This window comes from Macadamia integrifolia, chromosome 9, assembly GCF_013358625.1.
Source record: "Macadamia integrifolia cultivar HAES 741 chromosome 9, SCU_Mint_v3, whole genome shotgun sequence".
Classification (NCBI taxonomy): domain Eukaryota; kingdom Viridiplantae; phylum Streptophyta; class Magnoliopsida; order Proteales; family Proteaceae; genus Macadamia; species Macadamia integrifolia.
The window spans coordinates 29,463,037-29,482,403 of NC_056565.1; the positions used below are offsets into that span (position 1 = coordinate 29,463,037).

The 19,367-nt window shown below is 39.1% G+C and overlaps 1 protein-coding gene across 1 annotated transcript; it reads right to left on the reverse strand.

Moving 5' to 3' along the window:
• Window positions 1-15,236: 15,236 nt before the first annotated feature.
• On the reverse strand, window positions 15,237-19,158 carry LOC122089868. Its single transcript, XM_042659610.1, has 6 exons — window positions 18,998-19,158; window positions 18,390-18,687; window positions 18,143-18,212; window positions 15,904-15,959; window positions 15,467-15,542; window positions 15,237-15,357 (listed from the first exon to the last, which is right to left on the reverse strand). The coding sequence occupies exons 2-6, from the start codon at window positions 18,671-18,673 to the stop codon at window positions 15,292-15,294; spliced, it is 552 nt and encodes a 183-aa protein (XP_042515544.1). The 5' UTR covers window positions 18,674-18,687; window positions 18,998-19,158; the 3' UTR covers window positions 15,237-15,291.
• Between the last annotated feature and the right edge of the window lie 209 nt (window positions 19,159-19,367).

Consider the following 19,367-nt stretch of genomic DNA (forward strand, 5'->3'; position numbering starts at 1 on the left):
TCAACAGCTTCAGATTTGATCTCAATAGGGTTGAAGAGGGTGGTACTATTCTAGGAGGTGAGCAGAGGGATGGAGCTGGAATTGGAGCTAGCTTTGAGGGAATGATGGAAAAAAGAAGAGTTGGAGTCTCTAAGCTCCAACCATTTAATTCTTGATTTCTTCAAAGAAAACTCTCTTCCTCGGCAAAGAGGGAAGAGAGCTCAAGGGCAACAACCTTTTCCTCCTCTGCGAGAGAGGGATTAAGAGGTTTTGACGTATTGAAGATTATCTTTGCCCAGGGAAACTTTATTTGGGATATCACTGAAGGCGGAATGATTCTAGAATTTGAGGGTAATCTTGATATTCCTGAGCTTCCTGGAAAAGGCAATAAGAGGAGAGGAGAAGGCCGGGACAGGCAGGCACTAAGCCTCACGAACAATTGAGAGGAAGCTTTGGTGAAGAGTCCACATATCAAAGAATTTGAATGATTTATGACCAAAGGATATATAGAGATACAAATGGAGGGAGATTGGGGAATGATTAAAGATTTTAGGGAGATCAATGGTAACATAAGAAGAAGGGAAAGAGGTCATCTATGATTCATTAACCAGAACGCTATCAAGTGTATTAAAAACTCTGCCAAAGTTAGTTTTGCGGTTTTACCAAATGTCAAATGAAATTGGCTCCAAACCATCTGAGGTCTTGCATACCAATGTCTTCGATACAATCATTAAAGGAGCACACTACAAAAGTGTTAATGAGGGCTCCACCCAACTTTTTAGCACTAATTGTGACCACATTGAAGTCTCTCGCAAGACCACATAGGAGGGAGCCAGTATTGGGAGCAAAGGACCTGAGGTCAGCCCAAAGATCTTCCCTATCCGTGGCACGATCAGAGCCATAAATCACGGAGAGGAAGCAAAAGTTGGAGCCGGACAAGTCAGAGATAGAGAGATGGATCAATTGGGAGGTGGCGGAAAGGGAGGAAACATTTAGCTTGGATGGGTTCCAAAGGATCCAGATTGACCTGTTGGGATGGAGGGAGAAATTGGAGGTGGAGGACCAAGTAGAAGCAATGCTGTTAAGGATGCGGGAGGCATTGGACTCAGAGACTTTTGTTTCAGCAGGCAACAAAGGTCAAATTTGGAAGAGCAGATGAGGCTTAACAAGAGGGATTTGGTTCTCATTGTATAGACTTTTGGCAAATATACTCTTACCATGGTATAACAGTTGCTTTTCATGGGTTGCAACTTACAAAAAATAAATCAAAACTTTCAATCTCAATACTGCTTAATATTTTACAGTGCAATAAATAACAATAACATGCAATAATTATTCCCTGGGGGAGAGGGTGCTTCTTGACTGGGTAAGGATTATTGGTTCTCAAGGAGACAATGAAGTTTATATTGACAATTGAGGAATAGAGATTCAGGGTGCACTCCGGAGGAGTTGATTGTTCTTGATATGAGGACATCCATGTATTTTTGCCACCTGCTAAGCATCACAGAACCTCTATTGTCATAAAAAAAAAAAAATCCTCAAATAGCCTTGGGCATCATTAAAAATGTTCCTCTAACAAGTTCGTAAGGGTTCTCACCTTGGTTCAGTGTGGGAGGGGAGGGGGGGGAAGACACTGTATGCACTTGCACCTATTGAAAATCGCCACGCCCTTCCTTATCATGTATCTCTAGCCAAGGATTAAAGTATCGGTATCTGTCGCCATATCAGTCGGCCAAAATTAAGATACGTATCTGAGGGTATCGTATCGTATCGGAGATACGCTAAGATACGCTAAAGATACGCACATAAATAGATAGGAAACACTTTGTTATACACTTTTGCATATAAAAAATAGTTAATCAAAGCTATATATAACATGTATTATGCATAAACAGTAAATTGAGAGTATCGCACTAAGAATCCAAGGTTTGTAGTTATCCCATAAATATAAAATCCTTGTTCCCAACCTTAATTTCCACTTTAGTTAGAGAGAAAAATAGTTGGCAGAAACTTTGGAACAAAAACACCTTTAAAAATTGTGTTTTTCTTAAAAATTACCCATCTTGGCCATTTTATGACTATATCGATACGTATCGGTGTGTATCGGTCGATACATACCGATACATACCGATACATACCGAAACGTACATTTCACTTCGATTTTGAATTTTTTATAGAGTATCGGTACGTATCGGTGCATATCGGTATGTATTGTAAGATACGTATTGATACAAAAAAAGTTTAAAAATTCCATGTATTGTATCTGTCCGTATCGTATCGATAAGGGCCGATACGGTACGATACAGACAGATACTTTAAACCCTACCTCTAGCATAAAATTTGAAGGAGTTGAGAGGGAGGGTAGATAAGATGCTTCACTAAATACATAATGGAACATCGTCTTCTACACTCACGGAATCCTCGTGCTTCATTTAGTCAGCTTAGTTGATCAGCAGATGTCCAATAGACTAAATCTATTGCTTATGGATTTATCATGGGCAAGCATTTTGATCCAATGGAAATGAACATCTTAATTATCTTAGATCCCTTCCTGTCAAATAGTTGGGTCTCCCTTTCATCTCCTCCGAGCTCTCTACTCATCATTACTCCCCCTTACTTTACCTTATGAGGAAGAGGCTGCAACTCTGGAAAGGTAATCTCCTGTCCTATGCTAGTCGCCACACCCTTATTAGATATGTCCTTCAGTCCATGTACCTTCATTGGTCTAGAATTTATGCCCTCCATTCTTCCATCATCAAGTCCACTGAAGGGCTTCTCTGCTCTTTCCTCTGGAAGGGTTCTTACTTAGCTAAATTCCTCCATCCCCTTTGTTGTGATAAGGTCTGCCTTCCAAAAGCTGAAGGAGGCTTGGGAATCAGAAGAATCAAAGAGGTCAATTCTGTGGGGATTCTTAAGCTCATCTGGAAAATTGTGTCTAGACAGAGCATCTGAGTTGGCTAGATCCATTTTTCCCTCCTTACCAACAATTCCCGATAGACCACCCCCACCCTTTTGATGTCTCCTAGTTCTAGAGGAAAATTCTAAGTCTTAGACCTTTTATCCTCATTCCCATCTCCTTCTCTATTGGCAATGGTCAGTCGACTTCTTTCTGGATGGATCCCCGGCACTCTTCTAGCATTCTTTCTTCTGTGGTCACTCCCAGGACTATTTACTCCTCTGGTCTTCCCAAAGCTGCCTTTGTTTCCTCTGTTCTCTCTCCCACGGGCTGGTCCCCCCTCCCTCTCCTCCTTGCCTTGCCGACATCTGGTCTTCCCTCCCCCTCTCCCCCCTGGGCACTATGAAAGGGAAGACAAATGCACCTAGCTCCCCAGTTCCATTGGGATTTTCTCCTTTGCGTCTGCTTGGTCATTTGTTAGATCCTCTGGCCCCGTTGTCCCTTAGTGACATTTCGTATAGTTCAAAGGCCACATTCCCCGCCATAGCTTCACTGTCTGGAGCAAGGTTCGAAATCTCGTTTCATTTTGGTGGGTTCAGAAACTGAAGTTTCGTTTCGTTACAGCAAAATTTCAGCCGAAATGGTGTATTTTTTTTATTTGTTTCGGTTGACTGTTTCGGTGGTCAAACGGCCATATTTTGACCTGAAACTTGGTGGGTAACTTATTTTAAGATTAATAAACAAGTTTAGAACATAAAAATGCAAAAATATTAGGACATGCCATTGTTCTAGAGTTGTACCTTTGTTTAGCAGTAACCGTCAAACTGTTCTGAAAATTTTACTTGGTTTTGGAGAAAGAACTTTACCTTTCCTAAGCTTTGAATGAGTAGATCTTGTTGGAGTCCAATGGAAGTCAAAATGTGTAATGATGTGGCTAATTAGAGGATTGTTGGAGGCTTGGAGTGTTTTTCCTTCAAAATATGCAAATGGAACCGAAACCACTGAGAGAGGCGAGAGAGAGTTGAAATTTCGACCGAAATACCAAAATTTTGACAGAAATATAGCATTTATTACACATAGAATGTACCGAGATAGGAAAGATATTGAAACGATACCGAAATTTCGGTTGAAATACCAAAATTTTTGGTAGAAAATGTTATTTCGGGCCTTATTTCATAAAAAAAAAAAAAAAAACCAAAATTCTGAAATTTTGCCAAAATTTTGGAATTTCAATGTTTTTTTATGCCAAAACGAAATAAGGCAAAATTTCGGCGAGATTTCGAACCATGGTTTAGAGATGTCTCTCTAACTGCCTCCCAACCCAATCCTTCCTCATCTATCGTTATATCCCTGTCAACCCCTCCTTCTGCCTTTGCCCTCATGGAATAGAGAACTCTTCTCACCTTTTCTTCTCCTGCCCTCTCTTCCTCCGTTTGGAAAAAGGTCCTCTCTAGGTTCTGGCCCTCTGGTAGACTTATTCTCCCTCTCGATAAGGAGTCAAACTAGATTGACATGACCTTTGTGGGCACCACCATCAGTGACACTATTGGTAAGCTTGCTTTTTCTACAACCATAAACCATCTCTCGATGGAGCGTAACATTAATAGATGGTCATCCAATTCCCACTCTCCGGACAAGATTTGGACCGCCATCTTCTTTGATGTTACCTCCAAAATTCAATCCTTCCATCCTCGGCCTATCCCTAATTCCCTTAGGAACAGGCATATCATTGACTCCTGGAACCTACAGATTGACACCCTTCCCCACACTTGATGTTTTTCTCTCTTCTTCCCCCCCCCCACTTTTTTTCGGTTATATCCCATTAGTCTGTTAGTCGGCTTAAGCCTCCCTCCCCCCTTCTCCCCCTTGTATATTCTCTCTCTTTTGGTTATTAATTATTTAACTATCCAAAAAAAAAAATCTTAATTATCCCTAAACCTGAATCTTCTGTTGTGATCAATCTAGTCAGCCCTCTTTGGATAAACTTTTGCCCAAGCTCGGTGGCTGAGGGATAATGAGAGTTAATATCTTTCTAGATCACATTTATAAGAAAACATGATGTAGATCCCTATTATGGGCAGGGCTATCGCAGGAGGAAGCTCAGCCCAAAGGGACTACAATCGGCCTCTTAATTGAGGCCTAGTTGCTGTAATAAATAATTGGCCCAATGGGCCCATCGAATTGGGCCTTTTACTTAAGTACTAATTGAAATAACCTAGAGGGGGGGTGAATAGGTTATACTAGTGGAATTTAACTCTTTTCGACAAAAAGCTCACAAGTGTGACTATAAGTTAAAAGCGATGCTGAATAAATAAAATAACAACAACCACAACACAAGATTTATAGTGGTTCAACTCAATTTGAGTCTAGTCCACTCCCTACAAGAATCCTCTTGTAAGGTATTCCACTAGTTTTCCCTTTCAGTACAGTAGGTAGGGAAGAAACCTTTACAATCTTTTTACGGATAAGAGTATCCTTACAAATCTCCTTTCCAGGCAGAGAGATGCCTTCACAATCTCTTTAAGAGGTAGAGAGAGACCTTTCTCTTTTTAGGATAAGAGTATCCTTACAATCCTAAGTACAGTCTAGAATTGTAAAAACAGAAAAATAAGAAATAGTGGAATAAGAGGAATACCTCAAGTGTGGTGCAAATGAAAATGAATAATAAATTAAGAGTGATGCACCTTTTGTAAAGTCCTCTCTTATGGCTTTGACTTGCACAGGAGAGAGTAGAGGACTTTGATTGAGACTTGAGCCTCTTGTTTGGGATTTGTGTGATAGAATAACTCAAGTAGAAATAATCTTCTCTAATACTTGCAACAATGCTCTTAAAGCTCTTTCTTAATGAATAATTAAGAGTGATTTGGGTATTTATAGGTGAACTTAGTGAAGCCGTTTAGGCAGGGAATCAAGCTCTAACGGACATATTCTGGGTCTACCGGTCGACCGGCTACCGCAAGAGCCGTTGTAGGCAAAAAAATAACCGTTGGAGTACTTCCAGGCAGGCACCGGTCGACCGGGACTTTCAGCCGGTCGACCGCCTATGGTCTCGGACAGGTCCGGTCGACCGGGGCTTCCAGACAGTCAACCGCCTATGGTCTCGGGTGGTTCTGGCCTACCAAGGCTTCCAGCCGGTAGACCGCCAACATGACATGCTCTGTCATATTGACCAGTCACCAGTGTTTTGACCATAACTTTTTGGTCCGACTTCAGAATGATCTGAGTACAGTTGCGTTAGAATCACAACTCAATTTCCTACAGCTTCTATGAAGGATTCATCTCCTAATACTAATCTTAAGATTCCCTAAAATACCCTTAAGTCAGGTTACTGTGTGTTCCACGCCACTTAGTGACTTTCCATACCTGGTAATGCACATGCATGAGGTGAGTGCATATAAGTAGGTGGAAATTACAAATTACATTGTAAATAACTTAATCTATCCTAGTGATCTTCTTCTTCACTTGAATCTTCCATTCTTTGGCCCTTCATCTTCTTTCCTTCTTGTTTGCTGTTTCATGTCTTTAAGCTTAGCTTCATGTCTTGATTCGACCTTCGATCTTCTAAGGGTTTCTTCAAGCTAATCACACTTTAACAATCAAGTTAAAGATGTATGTTTGTTTGTTAACACCAAAACATGGCAAGGAGTGTGGACATTTTTCCCAACAATCTCCCCCTTTTTGGTGATGACAAACAAACATAGACAATGAAACCAAATACAAGAAATAATTTGACTACCTCTGTGTAAAGATCAATAGGATAATAAAATTCAGAGCCAGAAAGTAAACAAGGATAGATAAAGTCATTTCCATAAATAATTCAACATTTATTTAAAGATAACACTATCATTGTCATTGTCAGGAGTAAGTCTTTTCTCCCCCTTTTGTCAACAGCAAAAAGCTAATCAAAACGACACAAAAATACTCCCCCTGAGTATGTGCCACAGAAAAATATCACAAGTTCAACTTTCCATAAATGTCAAAAGTATATAATAATAAACGACAGAAACAAACAGAAAGTTGCAAAAAAAACAATAATTCCTAATCTGCTGCATCCTCATCCTCCATGTCCACCTCGTCATCGTCTTCTTCGTCATCCTTATCGTCCTCTTCGTGGCGGAGGAGCTTGAGAATTTCATTCTACTTTCTTTCCATTTTTGCCAGCTGGGCAAGGATGATGTTTCCAACTTTCTGAAGATCAGCAACAGTTGCATAGGCTGATGTCTCATCAATGCCTGTTTGCGGTGGCTGGCTGGGTCCAGCAGTAGTCCTTTTGGAGGGCGTGGGCTGCTGGGGAAGAAGATGCATTTTGCGAATGGTGGAAATATTGATCTCTTAGGGAAATGGGTCAAATGATTCACCAGAAAATTCTACTTGAAAGTGGTCCATGATTTGGCAAATCATCTGTCCATAGGGTAGATTTTCCTTTTGAAGTCTATCACCATGGGTAATCATGGTTTTGAGCAGGATGTAAGGAAGGTTGATGGGTACACTTTTGCAAACACAGTAGGTAAGATAGGCATGAAATGGGGAGACTTCATCTCTATGACCACTCTTTGGAAGAATGTTGTAAGAGATGATAAGATTAACAATTCTCCCTATATCAGTAAGTTCTTTAGCCTTAATTTTGTGTGTATTAGCATATTCCTTCATAATGCTAGAGTACACACAGTCAACATCCATGAATTGTTCTATGTAGGTCTTGGGTTGGTAGTATTTGAGGTCCCCTGTCACAGAAATGTCTAGGATTTCTCCTAAAATCAGGATGTCAATGTCTATTGGAACGCCCTTAACATAGGAATGGACTAAAAGGGTGTCACCTTCACCAGAGAAGGTAAGGTTACAAAAGAATATTTTGACTAAATGGGGATAACAATGGGAGTCAAGTTTGAGAATGTTGCCCCATCCCAAAGCATCAAAAAGGTCTTTGATGTCATACCTGGACAAAGAGTCTGTATTAATGGTCCTACCTTGCTCTATGTTGCGAGAGATGTAAAGATCCCATGACTCTTGAGCAATGGTGGAAGAGAACCATGTATCTTTGTCAGAGGCCTTCCTTTTTCCCATCTGAGCCACGGTTTTCTTGCCTCTATTTGGGCGGTGAGAGTCCATGATGATTAGAGGTATAAGAGAGAAAGAGATGCAAGGATTTTTGGAGATGAATAGGAATGAATCTCAAGAGTTCTAGGGTAGAAGGAAGTTCTAAGCTAGGGTTTTGAGAGATGAATAGTCGAAATAGGGTTTTAGGCCAAATAGGATTCTAAAGTTTTTTAAAAAAATGGGTTAAAAATTTGATTTTAAAGAGTTCAGAATCGAATTTTCGGCGGCGCCAGTCGACCGGTATATTGTGGCGGTCGACCGGTATCCCTTTTGGTTAGAGGCGATCGACCGGAAGTCATTGGCGGTCGACCGTCAAACTATTCTGTCAGTGCCGGTCGACCGGTATATTGGGGCGGTCGACCGGTTGAGTCCAAGAAATTTTCAGAACCTAAAAATATCTGGCTGTGAAAAGGATTTTTCAAGTCCGGTGCTTTAGGAAAAGAATTTTTAAAAAAAATGTTTATTCAGCCAAACGGGTTGCAAATGCCAAGTTCCTTCCTTAGGAAACTAAAACGCTCTTCACCAAGAGGTTTAGTAAATATATCTGCGAGTTGTTTATCAGTTTCAATGAATTCTAGAGAGACATCACCATTTTGAATGGTGTCTCGTAGAAAGTGGTGTCGAATATCAATGTGCTTTGCCCTTGAGTGTAAAATGGGATTTTTACTCAAGTTTATGGCACTGGTGTTATCGCACATGATTGGGCAAGATTCGAAACGCACTCCAAAGTCCTGAAGAGTTTGCTTCATCCAAAGGATTTGAGCACAACATCTACCAACTGCAACATATTCAGCTTCTGTGGTAGATAAAGCAACAGAGTTTTGTTTCTTGCTAAACCAAGAGACAAGGCAAGAGCCGAGAAAGTGACAAGTACCACTGGTACTTTTTCTATCAATATGGCAACCTGCGAAATCAGCATCTGAAAAGCTGACCAAGTCAAGGGGTTGGTTTTTGGGGTACCATAACCCAACATCACAAGTGCTTTTCAGATATTTAAAAATTCTTTTTACAGCAGTGAGGTGAGATCTCTTGGGATCAGCTTGAAACCGAGCACATGCACATACACTGTACATGATGTCAGGTCTACTTGCTGTTAGATATAGAAGGCTTCCAATCATGCCTCTATATCTAGTTACATCCTCAGAAGGTCCATCCTCATCCTTGGTTAGTTTCAAGGATGAGCTCATCGGAGTGTCTGAAGATTTTTTACTGTTAATGTCAAATTTCTTTAGCAGCTCCTTTGTGTACTTGCTTTGATTTATGAAAATTCCATTTTCAGTTTGTTTTATTTGAAGTCCAAGGAAGAAATTTAACTCTCCCATCATACTCATTTCAAATTCACTACTCATTTTGTTACTGAATTCAGTACACATTCTCTCGTTGGTTGAGCCAAAAATGATATCATCTACATAGATTTGAACAATGAGTATGTCATTCTTCAGGTTCTTCACGAACAGGGTTGTGTCAATCCTCCCCCTTGAGAAGCCACTTTCTATCAAGAAAGTACTTAATCTCTCATACCAAGCTCTAGGGGCTTGTTTGAGTCCATATAGAGCTTTCTCAAGTTTATAGACGTGGTTTGGAAACTTAGGGTCTTCAAAGCCGGGAGGTTGAGCTACATATACCTCTTCTTGAATGTATCCATTCAAGAAGGCACTTTTGACATCCATTTGATATAGTTTAAAGTTCTTATGGCATGCAAAAGCTAGTAACATTCTAATGGACTCCAACCTTGCTACTGGTGCATAGGTTTCATCATAGTCTATTCCCTCTTGCTGGTTATACCCTTTGGCAACTAATCTTGCTTTGTTTCTCACTATGTTCCCATCTTCATCCAGTTTATTACGAAAGACCCACTTAGCACCAATGATGGTGTGGTGGTCAGGTCTAGGGACAAGTTCCCATACCTTGCTTCTTTCAAACTGGTGAAGCTCCTCTTGCATAGCTATAATCCAATCACTGTTTTTTAGTGCTTCTTCTATGTTCTTGGGTTCGATCCTTGAGATAAATGCAGTGTGATTGCATACCTCTCGGGTTTTAGATCTAGTTGGATTTTTCATCTAGTTCTCCTATGATGTTTTCTAAGGGATGATTCCTATGCGGAATGACTTCCTTAGGTAGTGTTTCTAATTTTTCTATGGTAACATCATTTGAATCATTAAGAGAAATATCATTAGTTTTGTTCTTAAGTTCATCAATTATAATGTCATCATCATCAACAAGAGATTTATTTAAATCATTCGGTAAAGATTCATCAAATCTTACATTCATAGATTCTTCAACCATTAAAGATTTTTTATTAAAAATTCTATATGCCCTACTGTTGAGTGAGTATCCTAAGAATATTCCTTCATCAGATTTTGCATCAAATTTTCCAAGATGATTTTTGGTGTTTAAGATGAAGCATTTACATCCAAATACTCTAAAGTAGTTTACTTTTAGTATTTTACCAAAATATAGTTCATAAGGTGTTTTAGAAAGCAAAGGTCTAAGGATTATTCTATTTAGTACATAACATGCTGTATTTACAGCTTCAGCCCAAAAGTACTTAGGCAAAGAGTACTCATTAAGCATAGTCCTTGCAGTCTCTTGTAATGACCTATTTTTCCTTTCAACTACTCCATTAGATTGAGGTGTTCTAGGAGCAGAAAAGTTATGGTCAATACCATACTTGTTGCAGTATAAGTCAAATTGACTTATATTGTCAAATTCTCCTCCGTGGTCACTCCTCACAGAGGTTATAGTATATCCTTTCTGATTTTGCAATCTATTACATAGAGTTGCAAATTCATCGAAGACATCATTTTTATTTTTCAGAAAAACAGTCCAAGTGTATCTAGAGTAGTCATCAACAATTACAAAGGTGTAATTTTTACCACTCATACTAGATATATTGATAGGTCCAAATAAGTCTAGGTGGAGTAGTTCCAATGGCCTAGAGGACGAGACAATATTCTTCGACTTGTGGGAGACTTTGGTTTGTTTGCCTTTTTGACAGGCATCACAAAAACTATCTATTTCATACTTGATTTTAGGGAGGTTCCTCACAAGATCCTTGGATGCTATGGTTTGAATCAACTTGACATTTATATGTCCAAGTCTTCTATGCCATAATGAAGACTCACTATGGTTGGAAACCAAGCATGCATTTAAGGAACTTACTTCATCAAGTATACAAATATAAATGTTGTTTTTCCTAGATCCTTTTAGTATTAGGTTATCATTTGCATCTTTGATACAACAGTGGGAGACATTCAATTCTACTTTGTATCCAATGCTACATAATTGACTTACACTTGGGAGATTATAGTTCAAATTTTTCACAAAGTAAACGTTCGAGATTGAAATACCTCCAAGTCTTATTTTTCCAATACCAGCAATCTTTCCTTTGCTGTCATCTCCAAAGGAGACCCATCCTCCATCGTAGTCCCGTAAGCTTGAGAATAGGTTCTTGTTGGATGTCATGTGTTTGGAGCATCCACTGTCGATGACCCATTCAGCTTCCACCTTATTCTTCAAGCAAACCTATAATAGAAATTTAATTGTACATTGGTCCCCATAATCTCATGGGTCCATTATTGTTAGTGTCAAACTTCCCGACTGGAACCCAAATGGTTTTGTACTTTTTAGGATTTTGGTTCTGCCTTTGGAATGGCCTTAGGTTTCTTTGAGTCCTCTGCTTTTCATAAGATCCATTTGATCTTTGTGAGTATAGTATCTATAGAGTCCTTGATTTTGGTATTTCCCTTGTGGTCTATAAGTCTCCCTAGGATAGTTCTTGTATCCTTGGAATTGCCTTTGGGGCCTCTCAATGGAGTACTCTCTATGAGGTTGGGTTTTTCTATACCTAGGCATAGGTCTAGAGTTTTCTTGAGGCCTATATTGCCTTCTTAGGGGTGTGTAGTAGTAGGCATGGTTTACTCTTGATCTCTCAGTTTGAGAGTTGGGTTTCTTCCTTTTCTTGGAGTGACACTGGTTTATGGAGTGTCCTGTCTTTTTACAAAAACTACATTTAATGTAGGAGGTGGATGGTTGGTTTCTTTGGTCACCCTTTCTTGGATTCCCATTTCTAGATGGATTTTGTCCATTATAACCCAGTCCTTCTCTTTCATTTTGACTCTTCCTTTGAGAACCTAGAAGATTGTCAAGGTTCTTTTGCCCCTGGGTAAAGGTGCAGAGGGTGGAGTTCAACTTAAAGTTTTCTTCCTCCAGTTCACTTACCTTTGAGGTTAGTGCCTCCACTCTCTTATTTAGTGTTTCAACCTCTTTTTCAAGTTTACTTTTATCAGACTCTAATTTTATACTTTCTTCATATAAGGCCTCGAAGGCTTCTTGAAGTTCCTCATTAGAGTCCCTTGCTAAAAGTTCAGGTTGAATTTCACATACCTCTTGTTCTTCATTTCCGATGGCCATCAAGGCGAGATTGGTGACTTCTTCTTCAAATTCACTTTTCTCTTCTTCATCACTTGAGTCCCATGTAGCTACATAGGCCTTTCTTTTTTATTTATTTGGGCATTCAGTTCTGAAGTGTCCAGGATTTCTGCACTCAAAACAAACTATGTCTTTAGTAGGAATTTCCTTGGGTTTAATTGTTGTTTTACCTTCTTCCCCATATGATTTGTCACCATAGGATTTGTTCTTATGTTGGAACCTTCCTTTTTTTTTAAGGAATTTGTTGAATTTCCTCGTGATGAGTGAAATTTTCTTTTTCATGTCGAATTCTTCATCTTCTTCATCATCACTTAGTTCTTCGATAGGTTGAGTTGATTTCAGCGCTATGGTTCTTCTTTTCTCAGAATTTGGTTTGTCGGCGTTCAGCTCTACTTCATGCGTTTGTAGAGATCCAAGCAAATAGTCCAATGAGATTTTAGTCAAATCTTTGGCTTCTTCTATTGCTGTCTTCTTGGGTCTCCAAGCTGCAGGTAAGGCTCTTAATATTTTTCTGACTTTTTCAGCGTTAGTATAAGTCTTGCCCAAACCTTTAAGATTATTTACAATATCAGTAAACCTAGTGAACATAGAAGTTATTGACTAATTTTCTTTCATAGAGAATGACTCGTAATCAGAGACGAGTTGATCTACCTTTCTTTCTTTTACCTCTGCTGTACCTTCGTGTGTGACAAGAAGCATATCCCAAATTTCTTTAGCCGTGTCACATGCAATGACTCGGTTGAACTCTTGTTCATTGAGGGCACATTGAAGGAACGTAATGGCACGGAAGTTGTACTGGATGAGGGTGATGTCTTCAGCCGTCCATTCTCTTTCATCCTTAGGTACTATCTTTCCATCAACTATCTTGGTGATGGTGTATGGTCCATTCTCTATGGCTCTCCATACAAGAATGTTGTGACCACACACAAAATTCTTGAATCTGCACTTCCAGAAAGAAAAGTTTTCTCCATTAAAGTACGGCGGTCTCAAGGCGTTCATGCCTTCTGGTGGTCCTTGGAATGTGGCCATGGTCTTTGACTCACTATTAAGACGATATAGTCTTAAATAAATTGAGCTCCCGCTCTGATACCAATTGAAATAACCTAGAGGGGGGGTGAATAGGTTATACTAGTGGAATTTAACTCTTTTCGATGTATAGGTCACAAGTGTGACTATAAGTTAAAAGCGATGCTGAATAAATAAGATAACAACACCCACAACACAAGATTTATAGTGGTTCAACTTAATTTGAGTCTAGTCCACTCCCTACAAGAATCCTCTTGTAAGGTATTCCACTAGTTTTCCCTTTCAGTACAGTAGGTAGGGAAGAAACCTTTACAATCTTTTTACGGATAAGAGTATCCTTACAAATCTCCTTTCCAGGCAGAGAGACGCCTTCACAATCTCTTTAAGAGGTAGAGAGAGACCTTTCTCTTTTTAGGATAAGAGTATCCTTACAATCCTAAGTACAGTCTAGAATTGTAAAAACAGAAAATAAGAAATAGTGGAATAAGAGGAATACCTCAAGTGTGGTGCAAATGAAAATGAATAATGATGAGTGATGCACCTTTTGTAAAGTCCTCTCTTATGGCTTTGACTTACACAGGAGAGAGTAGAGGACTTTGATTGAGACTTGAGCCTCTTGTTTGGGATTTGTGTAATAGAATAACTCAAGTAGAAAATAATCTTCTCTAATGCTTGCAACAATGCTCTTAAAGCTCTTTCTTAATGAATAATTAATTAAGAGTGATTAGGGTATTTATAGGTGAACTTAGTGAAGCATTTTAGGCAGGAAATCAAGCTCTAACGGACATATTCTGGGTCCACCGGTCGACCGCCATTGGTAGCCGGTTGACCGCCAAGAGCCGTTGTAGGCAAAAAATAGCCGTTGGAGTACTTCCAGGCAGGCACCGGTCGACCAGGACTTTCAGCTGGTCGACCGCCTATGGTCTCGGACAGGTAGCCGTTGGAGTACTTCCAGGCAGGCACCGGTCGACCAGGACTTTCAGCTGGTCGACCGCCTATGGTCTCGGACAGGTCCGGTCGACCGGGGCTTCCAGCCGGTCGACCGCCAACATGACATGCTCTGTCATACTGACCAGTCATCAGTGTTTTGACCATAACTTTTTGGTCCGACTTCAGAATGATCTGAGATCAGTTGCGTTAGAATCACAACTCAATTTCCTACAGCTTCTATGAAGGATTCATCTCCTAATACTAATCTTAAGATTCCCTAAAATACCCGTAAGTCAAGTTACTGTGTGTTCCACGCCACTTAGTGACTTTCCATACCTGGTCAAGGCATGCTCTATGGTCATTCTACTATGATGTAATGCACATGCATGAGGTGAGTGCATTAAGTAGGTGGAAATTACAAATTACATTGTAAATAACTTAATCTATCCTAGGGATCTTCTTCTTCACTTGAATCTTCCATTCTTTAGCCCTTCATCTTCTTTCCTTCTTGTTTGCTGTTTCATGTCTTTAAGCTTATCTTCATGTCTTGATTCGACCTTCGACCTTCGACCTTCTAAGGATTTCTTCAAGCTAATCACACTTTATCAATCAAGTTAAAAATGTATGTTTGTTTGTTAACACCAAAACATGGCAAGGAGTGTGGACATGTTTCCCAACAATTTTTCCCTTGTGTCAATAGACGTTTTGTTTCTTATGTATGCAACTAACTAAGATTCTCCAATTTAATTATGTTCTAATATGATCTCTCTTTTATTTTCATGAAAAAGTCACACCAAAAGTTTCAAAGAAAATATCATACAAATGAAGATAATACTAGCCAAAATTCTAGGAATAGATAAGGCAGTGTAGGAAAATAATGGCAAAAAATGGAACAAGTAGGATAAATGCACCATTTAATTATTGAAGACAAATTACATGCATCTGCAACTATAGAACCCACCAAATGTCACTAGTGTACTTGAACTTCTTTCCACCTCCTGAAACATTTATAAATCAAAGGGTTAGAAAGTTAGAAAATCCTAATCCCAAGAAAAATTACAATGTAAGAAAATGAGGAAATGCATTAAGAGACACACAAATCATAACCTGAACCATCAGTTGACGAGTACGGCGAAGGCTCTCTGTAATGCTTTCTGCAGCCGATGTCATCCCAGTCTTTGTCCTAAAAAGTGTTAAAATTTTGCAAGTTCACTGAGATAATGAAACCCAAGGTAAAACACTAAAACCAATTGGCAGGAAAAGATGGATGAAGTGAATCTGAAAGCCAAACATCCAATGACCAGGCAAAATACAATGCACATCATGGAGGTAAAAAAAAGTCTTAACTTGGATAAAGAGTGAAAGGTAACAGAACACAAAAAAGATTCTCATTATAGAATAGACATCAGGATTGAGAAAAACATTAACACGTAATCATACATGTTTAGGACGGTTCACATATGATTTTACAATTATTCACAACTATCGGTATCTAACACTTCTAAAATAAGATTTCTCACAGAAACAAACAGAACAGTACATACTGTAAATTGCGTCTGCGAATTGTAGACTCTTCTCCACCACCTAAAAGAAGCTCCCTCTGAAATCAAACACCATACAAGTAAGGACCGGGAGAAAAGATACCAATGAGAAGAGAAATAAAGAAAAGATATTCTTCGCATGTGTTGATGGGTGTTGATGCAGTTTAGCATAGAAACAATGTGAGCTCACATCTGTTAGCTGAAACGCAAATAAAATGGCTGAACCAAATTTCTCCGTTGAAAATGCGAACTGCCAAAATGAGTTGATAGATATGGCAAGAAAAAAGGGGTTCACCTCAGGTATCCGTATAAAACATGTTTAATCGCATGAGTTTTTTAAACACGAAAAAAATGGACTCTTTTAATTTACAAATTTCTGACAGTTAAACTGCTCGACCACCCCCCCTAAAAAAAAACCAAAAAATAAAATAAAATAACACTCTAATCCCTCATTACTTCTTTGCCCCCAAAACCCTTTAGTCCTTTAGTCCTCCAATCCCTTGACTCCATGTCTCCTACTCTCCCTCTGTCTGTGAGAGCAGCCGAGGAACAGAGCAGCACTGTGGATCAGCAACCTGCAACACCGATGGTCGATATTGTCTCTGCAACCGAGGTAGTGACACCAAGGAAAGAGGTTCGAAATCTGAAAATCTCTCTCTCTCCCACCCCCTTCCCCTCTCTCCATCTCAAACTGTGGGCTATTAATTTCTTTACAGGTTCTCCCAGCCTCCTGAGTTGCAGGGTCAAACAATGAAACTAGGAGCTTTTGAGAATTCAGTTGAATTTCAAGTGCTCCACAGTAGATGCAAATCTCTTTTGAGATAAGTAGCAGTGCAACGGAACCCACATGAACTACTAGAAAAGATTGCCAATGCGTACTCAGAGTAGCTCAGAAGTCCTCCCATAAACTTCACTTTTGCCATTAGTAAATCCCTTCCGAGATTTGCAACCTGCAACCTGTAACCTGTAATTTTATATGCTATCTGTAAATCCCTTCTAAGTTTTGGGAACAGGTATAGCAACTTGGTTTAAGCATAAACTATGGATACCAACTGCATTTCTATTGTGTGTTATAGCAGCTTTGAACTTTGGATACAGAGATTTAGGTATTTCCCGTGTATATTGTGTTTTTTTTGGCCACATATCATTCAAATTTAGGCATTTAGAACCTGGACCGCCTGTTTTTCGTTTTTATTGGCTGTTCTCAAAATGTTTGATTGTTCCATTCAAGTTTTGAACCATTTAAAATACGTCCATGCCAAACACTGTTCTCTACCATTAGCGTATTAACAAACTATAGAGCTTACAAGTTATAAATATCATATAATATAAAGTAAGTAAACTGACCTGAATCAGTCTCAGCTCCAAACCAGGGGTGGCAATGGGTCAAGTTAACCACTAAGTTAATGGATAAGCATCAAACCTGAACCTGAACACCCCCCTACCCTCTTATCAATCAAGTTGAGACACGTCCAAATCCAGAAAAGAAAATGTGGGTTTGAGTTCATGTGTCCTTTAAAATAATGATCAGTTTGGAAAGGATTGAGTTAAACACTGAGGCGCCCCATTTTAAATCCAGCCTATCTAATCATTGGTTTGTGGGTTGGTACAAGAATTGCAATATGACCAACATCTATTCTCACCAAATCAGGTACTAAAAAAAGTATCTTATTGTTGATTCAACAAGAATGTCTGATCATATAGGGCTCTTGTTAAATGAAAATCCAAATTATTCAAGATCTTCTATCCAATGAATCTTCAAACTGAAAATTTACAGAGTTACCAAGTTTTCAAGGAACTCAGGTGAACTCATGTCAAGAGCAAACAATCCTATTTTCTTGGTTGCATTTGAGTTCAAAACACTTCAAATGTTCCTGAAGTAAAAAGGGCATGGGGAAAATGAAAATGAGAAAGGATTCTAAGGCAATTCCAACAGGGGGGAAGCTATTGCAGATTGCAATTCACATGCATGAAGTTGGAATCTCAATTAATCATCTTTTTTTGTTCCTCCAGAGTGTAACAGGCAATGTTATAGATACGGAGGGATCAAATTTTGATTTCATTCAAAGGCAAAACTGAAAATTTTTCCTTCTCCAATTTCAGTTGCGGGATTCTATTTCAACTGAAAGGGTTATATTTAAGTACCTGTTGAAACATATATTTTTTCACAATTTGTTTAAACATTTTACAGGGAAATTCATGAGCTAAACAATTAGAAAATAGGATAAAGGAAGCCCATTACCTCAGCCTGAGCAGCTTTCCTCATGTTAGCCTTCGCTTGCAAATTGGCATTCCTAAGGCCCAAATGCAGACTAAAAACCAGGAAAAACAAGCATCATAAGAAAACAACCCGACTTCTCACATAAGTTGCTCAAAAGTAGGACATTTTCCTACACAATTGCGAACCCAAAATCCATCACAGGAAAATAAACAACTTAATCAACTAAATTGACCGCATAGAGAGGAAAGAGGGAAATGAGATACTGAACCTTCGGTACTGATCCTTCCAAGATTCCAATGTTGATTGAGCAGATTGTACTTCTTCTTCTGTGGGAAGTTGCTGGGCAAGAAGGTCAAGCCTAAACTGCATTGAGCGAAGTAAAGCTAGCGCATCCTGTGAAAGACCATTCAACCTTGGAAGAGAATTTCCTTCATCAGCCCCCGTTCCTTTTTTACCATATCCTTCAATTGAGTTTACATGTTCCCAGGCTCGGGCAATTGTCTCGTCCCACTCCTTCTTCACCTTCTCAACAGCCTCTGCAACCTCGTCCATGAAATCTAAACTTTCTATCAATAAAAACAAGGAATAATGTTAATTCCCCCAACTTCTCGTCTAACCAGAGGCAACCCAATTAGATTTCTGCAGAGTGAGAAGAATACAATCACACAGCACCTATAATTCAAAGGACCCAGATGCCAGATGCATCGAAGAACTAGATTTCACACGGAAAATTAACTATGATTGTAAGAAAATAGATGCAAAAACACGCCCAATAGGATCATTCAAATCAGTTCATAACAATGATTTAGAAGTTCGTAAATGAAAATTAATCCAGAATTTGTCAAGGGAAAAATCAAATGGGAAAGATTGAAACACCTTAAGCACCAAAGGTTCGTTAACCGTTGCGTAATTTTGGAGTTGCAGGTTCTACTCTCAGGCTGTCAATGGGTCTTCAAGGGTCTTCGACGGAGGTGGACATTGAAGACCGAAGAGGCAAGCTCTTTCTGCTGTAGTTTTGTGATGAAATATGTTACATAGATAGAAAGACTCTTTTACCCTAACCAAAATGCACGTGTACTTAAGTGCGACGCACAAATAAAATCTGCCCACTCTATATAAATTAGCCTTTTTTTTTTTCCATAATCATAAATTAGCTCTTTTGAATGGTAAAGAATTTAGGATACCACATGCTAGATTTTATAGAATGAAATTAATGAATATGTTATTCACATCATTATTTTAATTA